The sequence below is a fragment of the Ciconia boyciana genome, chromosome 13 (genome assembly GCF_034638445.1).
Source record: "Ciconia boyciana chromosome 13, ASM3463844v1, whole genome shotgun sequence".
Classification (NCBI taxonomy): Eukaryota; Metazoa; Chordata; class Aves; order Ciconiiformes; family Ciconiidae; genus Ciconia; species Ciconia boyciana.
Window position 1 is genome coordinate 10,449,223 of NC_132946.1, and position 15,630 is coordinate 10,464,852.

At 43.0% G+C, this 15,630-nt stretch overlaps 1 protein-coding gene and 1 long non-coding RNA gene across 3 annotated transcripts in view; one reads left to right on the plus strand and one right to left on the minus strand.

Annotated features, from left to right (window-relative positions):
• The window catches only part of XYLT1 (xylosyltransferase 1), a 206,855-nt gene extending 200,118 nt beyond the window's left edge, over positions 1-6,737 (minus strand). The window contains exon 1 of one of the 2 annotated variants that reach the window (XM_072877552.1): positions 6,156-6,737. In XM_072877552.1, the coding sequence (XP_072733653.1) occupies positions 6,156-6,386 (231 nt within the window). In that variant the 5' untranslated portion in view covers positions 6,387-6,737. The remainder of the gene's footprint in view (positions 1-6,155) is intronic. The other variant, XM_072877553.1, reaches the window with a different exon arrangement.
• Positions 6,156-15,366, plus strand: LOC140658777 (uncharacterized). Its single transcript, XR_012044867.1, has 3 exons — positions 6,156-6,481; positions 12,338-12,461; positions 14,282-15,366. It is a non-coding gene; the product is annotated as an uncharacterized lncRNA (long non-coding RNA).
• Positions 15,367-15,630: the final 264 nt, after the last annotated feature.

A 15,630-nucleotide genomic window follows, 5' to 3' on the forward strand; every position in this document is an offset into this window, starting at 1 on the left:
GAGGGACTAAGGTTCCCAAGTCTAAAAATCAGACTCAAACACTTGAAAGTGTTACTCCTCATAAACTGCACTAATACAAGCAGTTACACACACCAGCACTCATGCACCCTGTGAGTATCTGTGCAGGGATGCTCCTGCATCTGCCCAAATCAGACACCCCATCGGCCTAAATTAGAAGAAAAATACAGGACATCGTACCCCATTTAAAGAGTCACTGGAAAAGCTCCAGTGAAGTGTCAGACCTAACTTTAACACTGTAAAGAAAAATCATGAAGTATTTGATTAAAATTAATCCTTGAGGTTATATAATTTGACTGTTCCTACAAACTAAATTCACTTCATGCTTTCATTGTACTCCTGTCCCTTCATCAAACACTAATAAGATGCTGTATCACATATCATGGACTTTCAATACTGAAGGGAAAAAATATTTTGAAAAATATTTCTCAATATAGCTGCAACATGTGGCAGGTAATGAGGGCCTTTTACACCAAAAAGTATCCATTTTGCAATAGCTGACAAGGAGTACATGGGATTTGTATGTCTCCTGCACAGCAGCTGGTCTTCTCTTGCTAAAAAATGAAAATGCTTCTATTTCAAAGAGAACATCTGCAAAATCCCATCATACATTAAAAAATAAAAAACCAACACAACAAAAATACACCAGTGGCCTGAAAAAGACTTCCGATGGCATAACCAATTAACGTAGATCCATTTCATATAATACCTTCCCACATCCCCACAGAAAAGATGCTTAACGAGGTAACTGCTGCAGGAGTCCATCAATCTAATCTGGTTCTAATACTCTTCTTAAATAATGCATACATTAGTTCTCTGTTACTGAAAAGATTTGTTTGTTTTATTAACATGTGCCTTGTTAAGTGCTAAGACTTTGTAAAAATCGTTATGCAGCTTCTAGCTGCAAATGTATTGTCTCCCCCCTTTCCCATTACAAAATGATTAGTTGTCTCCATTCTCCTTTTCAACTGTTATTAAAGCTGTACCGCAGCGTGATTAAGCTCCCGTTAACAAGCAAAACTGTACTTAATGGTCAAGTCAGTACTATGGGCCCATTCTCTAAGAAATATATCATTTTTGGCCACATAATAGCTCAATGCCATTAATTTTATTCATGACCTAAGGTACCTTAACTAAGCTTTTTCACTGACACCAGCAGGTATACTAAAACAAGCACGGACCCAGTTTCCAGAGCTTGATTCACACTGGACGGAAGTTTAACACATAAATGATTAGCTCACATTAAGCTCCCTTGCACCTTTCACGTCTGGAAGTTTTTCTGAAAACCTTTTTTCCCCTCATTTCTTGTGTTCAGAGATGAAATTACTGAGGCCATATGTCTACATCAACAAGTTACTTAGAGAAGAAGATGTTTAAATAGGTACCATCTGGTTGTGTCATAATATATGGAACCTATACATTCACTGATTCAAGCAAAAAGGATAAATTAGGGGTGAAATAATTATTTTCTTCTTGAAATATCTTTTGTTTTCTGGAGCTTAACAAATTATTTTATGCTTAAGTGCAACTTTGCAGAGCGAACTCCCAGCGACTACAAGGAGTCTTCCAGCGGTAGCCCAGCTCCTTGCCCAAGGCAGGAGCGCTCTCCTCTGATGCCCGCCTGGTACCACCCCAGTGCAAAGCTATGCTTTAATGCAGGTGCTATACTGAAACCTGTGCACCGTGCAGAAGCTCACTTGTTTAGTACCTCCCACATGGATAACGCACTGATGCTTGGCAGAGGGTAGGTCCGGGCTGTGTGTTTGTTTCTGGCAAAACAGTGCTGGGAATCCACCTGCGGAATCTAAACATTACAGGGGCAAATACTCTTCAAAAGAAAACTCTCATTTCCAAACCTGAAAAAACACCAAGCTTCTGCTTGATACGCAAGGTGAATTCTGCACTGTTCTTACTTTGGGGAAGCATTTGGAAAAGGCGGGGGGAAATAATTGATGGATGAACTTTAAGAGAAAATGGAGTAAAGTCTCCTGGGTTTTCTTTGCTGTATGATTCCCCTAGTTTTCTTCAGCATTTCAGAGTTGCTGCTACTTTGCACTCACTTACAACAACTGATCACAGTTTTTGTAACTTCATGTTGAGTAGAGTTGCAGCTGGATGCCTGTCCTAGTTTCAGTAACCAACAGGTATTACAGCTTACGCACGCATTATAATAACTTTTAGCTTCTTGCATCTTTAGCCTGGTGGAGCTCAGCATGCATCACGTAAGTGAGCTGGGGGAAGAAGCAAGAAGAAATATAACCTCCTTGAGCACATTCAGCTGACCAACCCATGGAGAAGCAGTGGACCCAGCCTCACTCTCCACGTTCCCTGAAGAAAAGCCACATTTCCCACTACAGAAATGAAAATAAGGAGGAGAGGCACTAGTGATCCGCAGGACTGTCCTCCCTAGCTTAACTTCTGCTTGGAGTTGAAACAGATAATCCGCACTGTCCCCAAACACACAACACCTTCTCTTTACCGTTCTGAACATTTCGGGCAGATGCTCTGCTGTCACACCCCTCTGATCACCAGCAGCCCTGAAGCGGGGATTTGCATTCCTTCTTCTTCCGTTTGGGCTCCCAACACACAACATCCACCAAGCAGCCCCTTCCACCATCACCAGCAGGCTGCATTAAAAAAGCCTGAGACTAAGCAGCATGCTTACGGTATTTTCACAAAAAGCTGTTGCATACTTTTCAAAGATAAACACCCTTACATAAAAATCAACCCATTCTCAGAAGGTAGCTTAATTCTAGCTTGCTTTTGATGCTTGAGTTTTGCTGAATTAATAAAGCTTGTGCAAAGGGTGCTGAACAGGCGCAAAAATCATACATGGTTGCGAGCACCCACCAAAGTCACCGCTACTGATACAATTCATGCTTCTTTAAAGATATCCATAACCTAGCTTAATTAAATGGGGAACAACTGCAGGAAACTACTTATGAGTAATGAAAGCTCCAGATGTAGCTGGCCAGGCGATCTAGCACCGTAGATGTTTTCAGTTGCAGAATTGCTCAATTCAAAATCGTTTCTTCCTGCCAAGTTGGCAATTCATATTCAATTATGCACAGGTACAGTGGAAACATTTTTTACTATGGTACGACGTTACTTCATTTTCCAAATGAAATTGCTTATTACACGTATCTGACAGCATTTAATAAAAGTCTAAGTGCCTCTTAAACACCTGGTTCAAAGGATTGTGTTTCTTTTCCCACAGATACAAATTACCAAATCCTCACACTACTTATGTCCAGCTCAGTAAAGTAAAATATGTACCACCATTTTAGTCTTGTACATAGGTCAGAGACAAAGAAAAAAAAATAAACAAACAAAAACGCTGTAACCTCATATAGCAACTTTCAGACATAGGTTTGAGAAGCACTATCTTCTGCAAAGTGTCCAAAATTTGGTTTGTGTAACTTCATTTAGTTTAAAGGCTCTTGTAAAGGCAGTTATCAGGGCATCCATGTGTTAAAGGCTCTCTTCAGAGTGAAAAAAAGCAATCAGGTACTACATCGCAGACAAACATCTAGCAGCCTTTCCAGAAAACACTCCCCAAAGATGTATTAAACACACCGCCCCATTAACAGACCAAAGACACATTAAAATTAATATTCTTTTTTGGTTAAAATGCAAGACTGAGAAATCTTTGAAAAATCCTTGCAGGGTCTCTCAGACGCACTTAACCCAAAGTAATTTGGATGTAACAGGACTACTGTATTCACACCAGCCAGCTTCTCCAACTGTTGCAAAACAATTTGACATACATAAACTATGGGAAACTTGGATTGAGAAGGACAACAACTTTGCTCAGGCTACACAAATTGTACTGTAATGTGGAAACAAAGCAACATTAAAAAAAACTTATTTCACAACGATTCTATATCATCTAATTCCATTAAACAGGTATTTTCCCCATGAATTGACTCTGAAATGAAAAATGGGCTTGCCTCAGAGACAGGCAACATAGGTAGGGTTAGATAAATCAACATTTGCATGTCGGGAGTGCCTGGGAACTTCACCTACCAATTTAAGCAAGCTGTCAGGTTGTTAAGGCAGAAATCTGCACAAATCCGATTTCCCTATCGCTTTTCCACTAAGCACACTTTTTAATCAATAGACAGATACTTAAATGTGGGGTTTTGTATTCTGACAAAGTAATTTTAAGGATGGCAGCCACTTCCCAGTGTGCAGGATAAGCAAAGCCACAAGTACCATAAAGTCATCTTGAAGAAGTATTGCCAAATCACCTCTTGACAAAGTACGTTGTCAAGCACGCTGTCACTTTTCTTGAGCATTGTGGGTTTTTTTAATACTAATGTCAGACATTGTGGGACAGCCCAGGGTGATCCATACTAGTCATTTAGATAACGAGGGGAAAATAGGTACACTCAGCATGTATTTTAAAACATATTTTCTATTCGGAACCCCAGTGCTCCATCTTTAGGTCTTCGATCAAATCTGTATGCACAAAGACATGATTCATAACTGCTAGCATCAAAATAATCATATTCTATGTCCGCATGTCACCAGCACAGAAATAATTAGCTCTCAGCCCCGAACTCAGTATTTGTTCCAACGCACTGGGCACAAACCAGACAGACACTGTGCCAGGATGTTTGTAAGACAACTGCTAACGATACTCGTTCTGACACTGTCCCGGAGCCCACAGAGGAGGATTACTTCCTAGAAAGCCTGGTGAGCTGGAGAGTGGGGCTGGAGCCCCGGACGCAGCCTGCCCCCTCCCGGCCCCCCGCCTGCCCAGGTACCAGCACCCACCAACCTTCAAGAACCCACACTGGAGAGACCGAGAAGCTGTGGAAGAATGAAGGACAAAAGAATAAAAGACTAGCCAGATAGGAAAAGAGGCAGAGGGCAGAGTGCTGGAGGAAAAATAGCGGAGCCTGAATAGTTACATTTATGAACACAGCAAGTACCAAGATAAGATTACACATAGAGACAAAATTGAACTCGGTAAGCAAGAATTTTAATTTTTACATCTAGAAAGCACAGCAGGATCTGCAGACACTGGATGGGTATGTACTACCTTTCAGAAAAGTTGTCCCAAATGTCAGTGACAGAGCACTCTTGTGCTCAGGGCACAGGTTCTCTGCAACCTTTCCGTGGCCAAAACACCCACAGTCATTTATGAGGGTAAGTCATCTCTGAGCCCCAAGCTCTTGCTTTCTCTCTCAAGATGTAAACAGAAATACAGAAACAAACAAAAATATGCATGCATACTTTAAGAGGCGACACTTATTTAACATAAGCCTACTACTAAAAGAATTAAATGAATACCAAAGGAAGCTTCTCTTGAGCTGAAGAATACTATGTACCAGTGGTACACACCAACACGTATTTCTGAGGTTTGCATTAACTGACCAAGAACACTGTTAATTTGCTTTTCCACGTGCCTATTAGAAAATTCAGAAATGCAACTGGCAATAGGGCCAGCTTTGCAACCCCTTGCGGTTCAGGCCTGAGTCATTTAAATGAAAACTAGGGAGTTTGCAAAAGAAAATTATAAGAGAGAGGGCGAGGGCACAGTTTCAGTATGCTTGAGTTTTTAGCGGTTAATAAAATGATTGCATTAAATGTCACTGCCTGTCACCGACTGGGCCTGATAGAGCTGTGCAATAAAGAATAGCGCCTGTGCGGTTTTCAGGTGGAAAAAATAAAGTAGCAGTAAGATAAACCCTTAGGAACGTATCAGGCAGGCAGCTCTCCAGCGAAGTTCGGGGACGCCGAAACGCCGGCGGCAGAGGCGGGCAGTGCCGAAGAGGCACTGAGGAGAGGAGAGGAGAGGATCCTACTGATGCATTTTCTGGCGTTGCAGCCGCGGCCCGGGCGCTCCCGCCGCACGGCTCCTCCGCCGTTGGCCGTGCCGGGGGCGCGGGCAGCCAGGACCCCCGCCGCGGGTGGGAGCCCACGCAGCAGGACCGGACCCGCACCGCGGCACCTGCGCGGCGGCGGGAGGCGCCCACGCGGGGTGGGGGGACACGAGCCCCGGGCGACCGCGCCTCGCTCGCCCCAACTTCCCCGCGCCTGCCGGGCAGCCCCCTCCGCAGAAGCGCGGCGAAACGCCGTGAGGCAGGGGCGCAGCCGCTCCCCTCCCGCCGCCCTCTGCCCGCGCCTACCATCGCCTTGCCGTGCGGGGCGGCGGGTCCGCGGCGCTGCGGGTGCGCCCGCTGGTCTCCGCCGCGGTCTCGCTTCTCGCGGCCGGCGGCGCCGCCGCGCTGCTCCTCGCCGGCGTCGAGGGAGGTGAAATTCCAGACGAGGAGGGTCTGCAGGAGCAGCACGGTGAGCGCCGCCACCAGCGCCGAGCGGGAGCGCCGCGCCAGCCGCCGGGCGCACGGAGCGGCCACCATCTTCGCTGCTGCCGCGCTCCCGAGAGCCGCCGCATCCGCCGCGGCACGGAGTTTTCAGCCGGGCAGAGCCAGACGTCAGCAGGAGGAGGGCGGAGGTGGGGAAGGAGGGAGGGCGGGCGGGCGGAGGAGGTGTGCGCGGCGCGTGGGGATGGGGGAAGCCGGCGGGGAGCCCTGGCGGCGCGGCAGCCCGCGGCCGGGCCAGCCCGGGGCGAGGGGTGGGGTTGGCGGAGGAAGAGGAAGGAGGGAGGAGGAGGAGGGTGGGCTGTAGACGGAGGAGGAGCGGCAGCGGGGGCTGCTGCTGCTGCCGCCGGCGGGCGGGCGAGCGAGCCCCGGCCCTGCGTGAGGGGAAGGGGCCGGGGCGGGGCGGCTCCGTGCCTCACGGCGGGCGGGGGAAGGGGCGGCCGGCGCCGGGGCGGGCGGTGACTGCCATCTTCTGAGGGAAAGCTGCTGCGCGCCGGCGGGCGGGAACCGGGCGTGAGGCGACGGGTGCGAGGCGACGGGCGCGAGGCGACTGGCGGGAGGCGGCACCTGGCGGGCGGGAAGGCCTGCGGCCTTCCCGCCCGCCAGGTGCCGCCTCCCGCCCGGTTGCCGCCTTCCCCCGCTCCCGACCGGCAGACGATTCGCCTGTGAAGGCTGGTATTCGGCCCTTTTTCTGTTGTTGTTATTAATGTATTTTTTTTAACCGACTTGGAGCCAGTTCGCGCTGAACTGACCTGCAGCCATTTCAGATGGGGGTTTTTCGTTTCGGCTCGTCGCCTTAAAAATGGCCGCAGCAAAAAGGTGGCGCGGCTTGCGCTCCTTAATGAAAGAAAATGTCGTCGATAAATCGTCAAACTTCCAGATCTTATCATGAACTCTGCATATATTCATTAATTTCCCTGCCATGTAGCTATTGGCCAGTCTTTACTTTTGAAAGGCTGTTACTCCATCTCTGCTCAAAGTAGACCCGGTTGAGATGTTCAGTCTGTGGGGCCTTCAGCCTGTGTGGGCCCTGCAACAGCCAAGTGGTTTGACTGCTTGCAGCATAGGTACGCCTTTAAAGACTCTGTCGTTTCCCCCCATCTGACGAACAGCCATCCCCCTGTACAACGCTGGCACAAATGTGTGCAAACCATTTCATGGGCAAAAATGGTCCAAATCCTCCAAGACAGAGATTTTCTTTTTAAGCAAGGGTCGCTGGCAGCATTTGGCCTCAGCAGAGTGAGAACAAGAGCGAGGTGCAACACCTCTACAGCTCTGAGGTTTGCAAGTACCAGGCATAGGCACAAGGTGACTGTAATTAAATGCCCAGTATCTAAAATAGTGTACGTAACGGATGGCTTCAGTTGCCTTTTTCTCCCATACTGGTATTGGCTTTCTAATCCGAAAGATCTCATTATCTGATGATAGTAGTGAAGTAGGGAGTTTTTTAATCTGCCTGCACAGTGCCTCTTCTTGTAAGCCTAATTCCACTTTACAAACCAAATCCAAAGGTGAAAAATAATATCTTCTGATAAGGACAGTGTATGCTCAGTCTCACGTGTGTCCTACTGAAAGCATGTCTGGAGAGAAGATCTGTATGCAAACCACAATAATTTATAGGCCATAAAGATCTGAGTCTTCAGTGTAAAGTCAGCCCTGTGTATGGGTGGGACCCTCAGCATGAGACACTTCTGCACCGAGTAAAAAAGCGGAGTGGGGAGAGGAGCAGGCTTCCTCTCTGACAACATCATCCTTTCCCTGTATTTATAGAGATTATGTAAAATCTGGAGAGTACAGTAGGTATGGCGTTCATTTTTAAAACTGTGCTATGACCAGTGACCACTAACTGCTCAAAACATCCTTCTTCTGTTGCTAAAGAAAACAGCCAAATAGAAGTAAGGAGGAGAATAATTTAACTATTTTTTCCTGTGCTGATTCAAACTGGAAAGTAAAAAGGGCAAGGCTGAGCTTTGTGAGAATTTGAAGATGAAAAAAAATCACAAAAACTGAAAAACTGAACTGTACAAATCCTAAGAACAAACTAAAATCAGAAATTACATAAAAGTTAAAACCATAAAATGGACTTTTCTTATTATCACATTCATGAATAATGGCAGCTTGGGTGAGCTATGTTGCATCAGAAAATATTTAATCTGGCTACACGGAAGATATTTGAGAGAGTTACCACTCTGAAAATTCGTGATGTTGCCCATGTTACATGAGACTGTTAGTATCTAGCACAAACTATATAAGAGAAAAACCAGATTTGAATCTTAATAGGCAAGTATTATGATGGTTGCATTTAAGTGTCAAAGAGATGGTGTTTTAAGCAAGGATAACTAATGTGACTTGGCTGATTTGCTCTAAAATCCTAACAGATAATTGGCTTAAACATTTTTTACCACTGCATAGGTATGTAAATTCAGCCTGGGTGTGTTTGAGAGGAGGTGGGTATCAATCTTGGCTACTTAGAATGATGTCAAAAAAGAACCATATTCCGTTCCCGTAAAATTTTTACTCTGATCTACTTTGCTAGATTTACCTATCCTGTTATAAAAATACATTTTCTCCTCCTTACAGTGTAGACATAGTCTAAAATTGAATCAAGTAACCAGACTTTGTACAAAGAAATGAGTGAAGTTTAGAGCAATGTTAATAAGCAATATCCTTTCCTCTACTTTGAAGAGCTTACAGTCCATCTGGTGAACAAACACTACGGGCTTATCTGAACTCCAACTCACAGGCTGACTCATAGGCGGTTTAGAAGCACATTCTGTAATCAGTGAAAGACTAAGTTATTTCAGAGTGAAGATTTGCATTTTTCTTAAAAACAGTCATGTCCCTTTCACATAAAAATTTAGATTTCAGATATATGTTATCAGGGTGAAGGGGAAAAAGGCATATCTGGGAATGAACTGATTTGTCTAAGGATAGACACTCAACCTTAAGAGAAAATCTGTGAAGAATCCAGAACAATTAGCAAATTTGTGTATATTCTTATGATTTAAAAAAATCATAATACCTAAGGAATGAACCTTAGGAATAGAAAAGATTGAAAATAGGCCATGAGCATGAGCAGTGTTTTATGAGTAATCTGCAGTAGCAGTAGAGGTATCTTCCTGAGGTTTGTGCTTCTCCCCTGAAGTGGGAAATTCTTTTTTTTCTTTTCCTTCTATCACTAGCAGGAACAACATACCACCCCTAATAATTTTAGTGAAGTGTTGTACATATAGAGGACATACACCTTTTCCCCGGGAGGCTGGCAGCCTTACTGGTCTCCACATCAAATCTGAAAGAGCAAAAACAGGATAGGGAATTACTCTTTGATAGGCTGATAAAAATTTCACCGTCTCAGACTACAGTTCACTGTCTGCTCTGCAACAAGTTCCCAACTCATTGCTTTTTGTTTTTAAACACTGGTGTCTTGCTATACTTTAAAGGTACGGGAAATGTATCTTGATGTTTTTGGAACCACAGCACCGTCATTAACTTACTCTGTTCTCCAGTCATTTTATGGTTTACATGTACATTCTTCACAACTCAGGTATGCTGTACCACGAATATTCACTATTCCATATCTTCTTTTTATAAGCAAACAAAACCCCAGGATTTCTTGCTACGTACTCATTTTACATCTATCTGCTCTCCAAGTGAGTTACAAAAGCCACGTTCTCTCTTAGCGCGCATTGGCAGAACTAAAGTCAATGGAGATGTGACAAGATTGTGTGCAAGAAACGCCTTTAGTTCTGGTGGTTTTGTAAAACTTGAGATTCCAGCAAGCCATTCTTAATCCACTCTTGTTCCATTTTCCCACTTAATAGTTTGCAAACGCAAGCTCTGCTGTCAATGTATATGCAAAAGACAAATTTTTAACACCAACATTTCATTCTGGTAACAGGATCTATAAATTAGCAACATAAATAATCCTTATTTTTCACTTCTGGGTAAGTATAGACCGAGACAATAAAAACAGGTACTTTTCTATGTTCAATTTATATACAATATCTAATAAGTATGTGGAATATATATTACTTCTTCCAAGAGATAAATTTAGTTCAGGACCTTGGCATATGCTCCACTTCAGGAAGTGAAGGAACATGGAAGAATTATTCCCTTCACCATCATATTAAAGCGTCCCTTTTTCTTTATAACCTCTTAGCATATATAACCTTTTACTACCAATGGGGGGAAATGTCATGTATATGTACTTTATATATAGCCCTCAGTGTTGTGACAGGTTTTTCTTTCAGCCAGTGGTCGAGCATAATCACGGAAGGATTACCCATCTGTTCTTGCCATGTGGCATTCTGTCTTCAGTAAGGAGATATTGCAGTTCACAGCTTCCGGGAGTCCTTTTTTCTGATGTTCTCTCATTAACTAAAAATTGTATTATTATCCTTCTGAGTTACTTGTCCACAAGTCCCTTGACCACACTGGGTAGTCCCACAGAAAACAGTGTGCTAGGTGGAGCTGGTACTATACGCCCATGCGTGACAGTGAAATTTTGCTGAACTTCTGCATAAATTCTCCAAACCTGTGGACCAAGTTGCCTGGGGAGGCGGCGGGGAAGCGTGAATGTGCTGTTTTCCCCTGGGAGAGAGGAACAGAACAGGTAGACTGCATTTCCTGCTGCGGTTCCTAGCAGCCAAGTTAGCAAAGAAGTGTTTCAGCTTACCTCTGAAATTGATCTGTCAACAACACCACAGGCTTATCAAGGATATTATAAACCAAAGACAATTATACAAATTTAAGCAAACAAGCTTGATAACTATCATTAATCTTGCTTTACTTAGATAGGCATTAACAAAAGTGGGTGCAAAAACCTGCTTGGCTATAATTTGGATGCTACAAGAAAAGGAAGTATTCAGACAAGATATTTGTTGTGCCTTAGAAAAAATACAGTTTTTGGAAGAGTAAGGTATTAGTCCACGTATGGCAAAGATGACTGCGTCGTACACTATATGATTTCTCATTTTAATAGCTTTTGAATTCGTAGAACTGGTAACACATTGTAAACACTTCTTATTGACTCAGGGAAAATTTTGGTGAAGGCGATACTCCCTTTACAATCTTTGAGAATTACTCTCATTATTAATGGTTCAAGCACCAACTTTTATCTATGCCCCAGACCTTCCATCATAATGAAAAAAACTCCATAAATAGGACCAAAAGATGCAAGATTCATTGAGAATCTAGCAAACATATTCCTCTAGGGAATGAGTTCCCATCTTTGCAAGACAAAAAGGCAGGTTCTTGAAGCTCTATGGAGACCGAGGAGCCAGAGAAAAACCCTCATGAGCTAGCTAACTAACAGCAGTTTTGCAGTAGCAGACAGCAGAAGTATCTTGAAATGATCTTCTACATCTGTGTGGTTTTGGCCTCGTAATGATTTCTGCTTTGATGAACTTAAGGACTGGGAGGAAAAAGAGCTGGTAAACCAATCTGTCCACATCAGCAGCATCATACAAAACATACCAGCTGCCTGCAATTTCCAGAGCCATGCTGCTGGCCATGCCTAAGCAGTGGCTACTACATGGTGACCACTTGCACACACATGTAATCAGTGGTTTGTTCACTGGTTTGCATGCCTGCAGCTGCACAAGTTATGTACATACAGAGATGGCCAAGTTATGCCACAGTACAGCACATACTGTTGTACCACCTTTAAGGAAAAGGCGTGGTTTGGCGACCATCATCATGGCTCCATCAGTTTTGAAAACTGATATTTATCTCACATAAGAGTACTGTAGATGTGCTGACTCTTCAGCAAGGGCCACTGGAGGTAGTGGCTTGCTTGCTCTCTGTGGTCTCACTAAGGGAGATTATGCATGAGGTACTAAGTGCTGCTGCTTCTACTTCCTTCATGTCTGCCTGGTAAGATGGAGATACTTACATGACTGCAGTTCTACCTTTTGGATAGTAGAGGTTCTTGCCATGACAACTCAGTGCTGAAATTACTGGTTCCTTCCACCCATTTTATTAAGTTGCAGGTACAGCACATGTCTGACAACTTGTTTGCCTGGAGAACATGCTGCTCTGAAAGGCCAAGAGGTGTTTGCCACAAAGGATAACTTCTGGCAGTGACATGATGTGCAGGAGACATCTACTTTTCATGTAAGAACTCAAATAACACACTCCTCCATAACCCACCATGGGTGCGTAATGCGTGTGCTATATTACAGAATTACTCAAATATCTAAATGTTTATATGCACAAAATTCAGGCATGTACATGTATAGGCATTTTTGAATAGACAAATAGATGCTATGGGTAAAACACCTTAGCTCACAGAATACAGATTAAGGGTTGGAAGTTAAATTACAACAGTTTGCCCCAGGAGTGACATTAGTAAGTGTTACCTCTCTTGTAAAGGCAGAGAAGATTTAGAAAAGAAACTAAATATTATTCAGTGAAAGGGAAAATAAGTAAGTAGACCCTACAGTGATTACACTGTGCTCATAAAACAATTCAAATATACTCCTGTTGTCTCTAAGTCTTTGACACTAAATTACAGTATAAAATAAATTCTTCAGGAAGTTCATATAGCAAGTTATTTGTATGTAATGTGCAAGCCACCTTTAAGATCAAACAAAATGTTAAGTTGTAGTGAATTTTAATTCTGATTAATTCTGAACCATGCAGTAAATTTTGACAACACATAAACGATTCAATTCAATACAATCTCCATCTCAGCAAAGTGACTATTACAATATATGGCTCTTTTTTCCCCTAGAATGGCGTCTAATATGTAGTTGCAATTTCTGTAATAGTGGGACACACCTTTCCTGATGGTTAGTGAAAGCAAACTTTTGCATTACATTTTTCTTTTCCTGAAGACCTATTACAATAAAATATTTCAGATCTCTTATGACCTAAATAAGCACCTGGAAATTCCTGTAAATTCAAAGAATTAGGTGTCAACTCAGAAAAGCACTTAATGACATGTATGATCCTATTGAATTTGGTGACATATGCAAGGGCTTCAAATAAAGCATCTACTTATGAGCTTTGCTGAGTTGAGGCCTTACGGAATGATGCTATGCAAATCAGTTTAAAAATATTCAGAAACTAAACTTGGCTTGAAATGTATTGAATTTAATGTAATGAATTGAATGTAACCACTGATCAACAGTGATTTCTCAGGCTCTTTTTTTTTAATGTATTTGTAAAATAATTGTACAGGTTTTTTAAGTTGTTCTTCTCCTACTTGCATATTCAGAAACATTTTTCAGGTTGCTGTTCACTACTAGGTGTGAGGTGTCTTTTCCTGAAAACTCATATGCAACACATTATTGTCTCTGGATGAGCTTTGCCTGTGGCTGAACTAGGAAACAAACTGCCCAGCTCAACAAAAGCTTGTCTGATTTATCTGAGGAGAGATTCATTTCTCCTCCATTGCAGACCTACAAAAGAAGACCTCAGAGGAGCAGAGTAGGGAGGGGAAGTCAGCATCCCTGTTTCTCCTTGCTTAGCAGTGGCGTGCTAAGCATTTCCTTAGGAAATGAGCATCTATAATTCGTTTGGCTAACAGTAAAGGTCTTCACATTTCGTGAGAGAGATGTATTTGTATCCAAGTCCGGTGGTGACATCCAGACTGAGAGCTAGTGTAGTCCGTAGTCAGATCATGTAGAGAGTACTCTGGAAATGTTCTGATTCGCTCTGCAGGCAGGTTCACAGCATAGTCGTGATCCCGAATCTCTTTTCCAGCGCTGTTGCTGCTCCAGGAAGCAGGATATAGCCAACTCTTAACACAGATTTTATGCATGCATGTGCAAGCCCTTTTGTTTTAATATGTAGCCCTACATTTAATTTGTAAAACTATTGCTAAAACATTGTTGCAAATACACTCATAGAAAGAGTAGATTGCAGCTGGCTGGTAGCATAGGTTGATTGCATTTCATAGCCTTAATCTCTTCACCTCACTTTGCACACAGCTGCCATCATCACAACTATCTGTTTGCAATCTCAGAAGGAATGCCAAAGATGAAGCTGGAGTCTGACCCCGTCTCCCTTTGGAAGGAGCCTCTTCAAGTCAGTCCTTCTAAGTCACTGGGTTAAGGGCAGAGGAAAAAACAGACTTTTTCACCATTTTTAGTATGTAACTTTTCTGTGACTAAAAGAAATTTGTTTAATGTACTATCAATCTGACATCTGTTTTAAACATTAAAACATAAGTAAAAAGCCAGGGTACTATACATTTGCTAATGATCAGTTACTATTTATAAAATATATTTTAGTGAATAAGGTATTTTGCTTGTTAGCCAGCAGAGAGGATCTAGGTTTCTTCTCAATCAGTTACATACAGGTAGATCTCACACTTCTATTACCTCTTCAACCCCAGTCCTCCAGATTTACACAACTGTTGCTGAGACTGTAGCTGACCCTATACAACACTGCAACTTCTCAAATGGCCACCTTCTTGCGTGGAAACTGAACCCACAAATTTGGTAGCTCATTTTGCTAGATGAACTATGCTGAAACAGATTCTTATCTCAGACTTGGATTTACCTGAGCACAGATGGAAAATGCAAATAGGATCTGTAACGTTTATTTTTAAGCGCCATGTTGTGAAGGAGGAGGCATATTATGCATTTCGTGCATTAGTCTCTCCTTTGTGCTGCATGTAATTGGCAGAGCTTTTCAGTGAAAAACTATCTGTCTGGCCAAATTCTCTTACAGCCTCATGCTCTGCAGAAATCTGTCTTAGGTTAATCCATATTAGGAGTAATATTCAAGTTGACCCTGCGCTCATATGAAAAACATGTTTAAAAAGCTCTAGCAGATACAATCCTTTTTGCCTGACTTTGTTCCCTGCTGTTGGTGGTCTCCCATGGGATTTCTTGCAGAGCGGTTAAGTGATCCATACTGAGGTTTCAAAAGCAAAGATAATAGGAGCTCTATTCATGGGTTAAACACTTAGCTGCTTTAATACAAGATGTGTAGGAGCAGCCCCTAATGACATTCAAATCTTGTTATTGCTGTGCTTCAGTGTAGGATGTACTTGGTTTTGTGGCTGCAAGAAGCAATTGTCAGAGAAGACTGTAAATCCTGAACAGCAAATAAATCCCACAGCATGTAGAAATGATGCCTGATTCTGCTTTTACAGCGGCGTGTATCTTTGGACTTCACTATGCTTGCTCCTGACTTACACCAATGCGAGTGAGATACTGCAGTCAACAGCTTGTACCATACTTACCATTGTGTCTGACTCTAGGGGCATCAGCTCTTAACTTCATATTGGTGTAAAATTTCTAACCCTTCCTTTGCAAAAGACTGCTGCCTA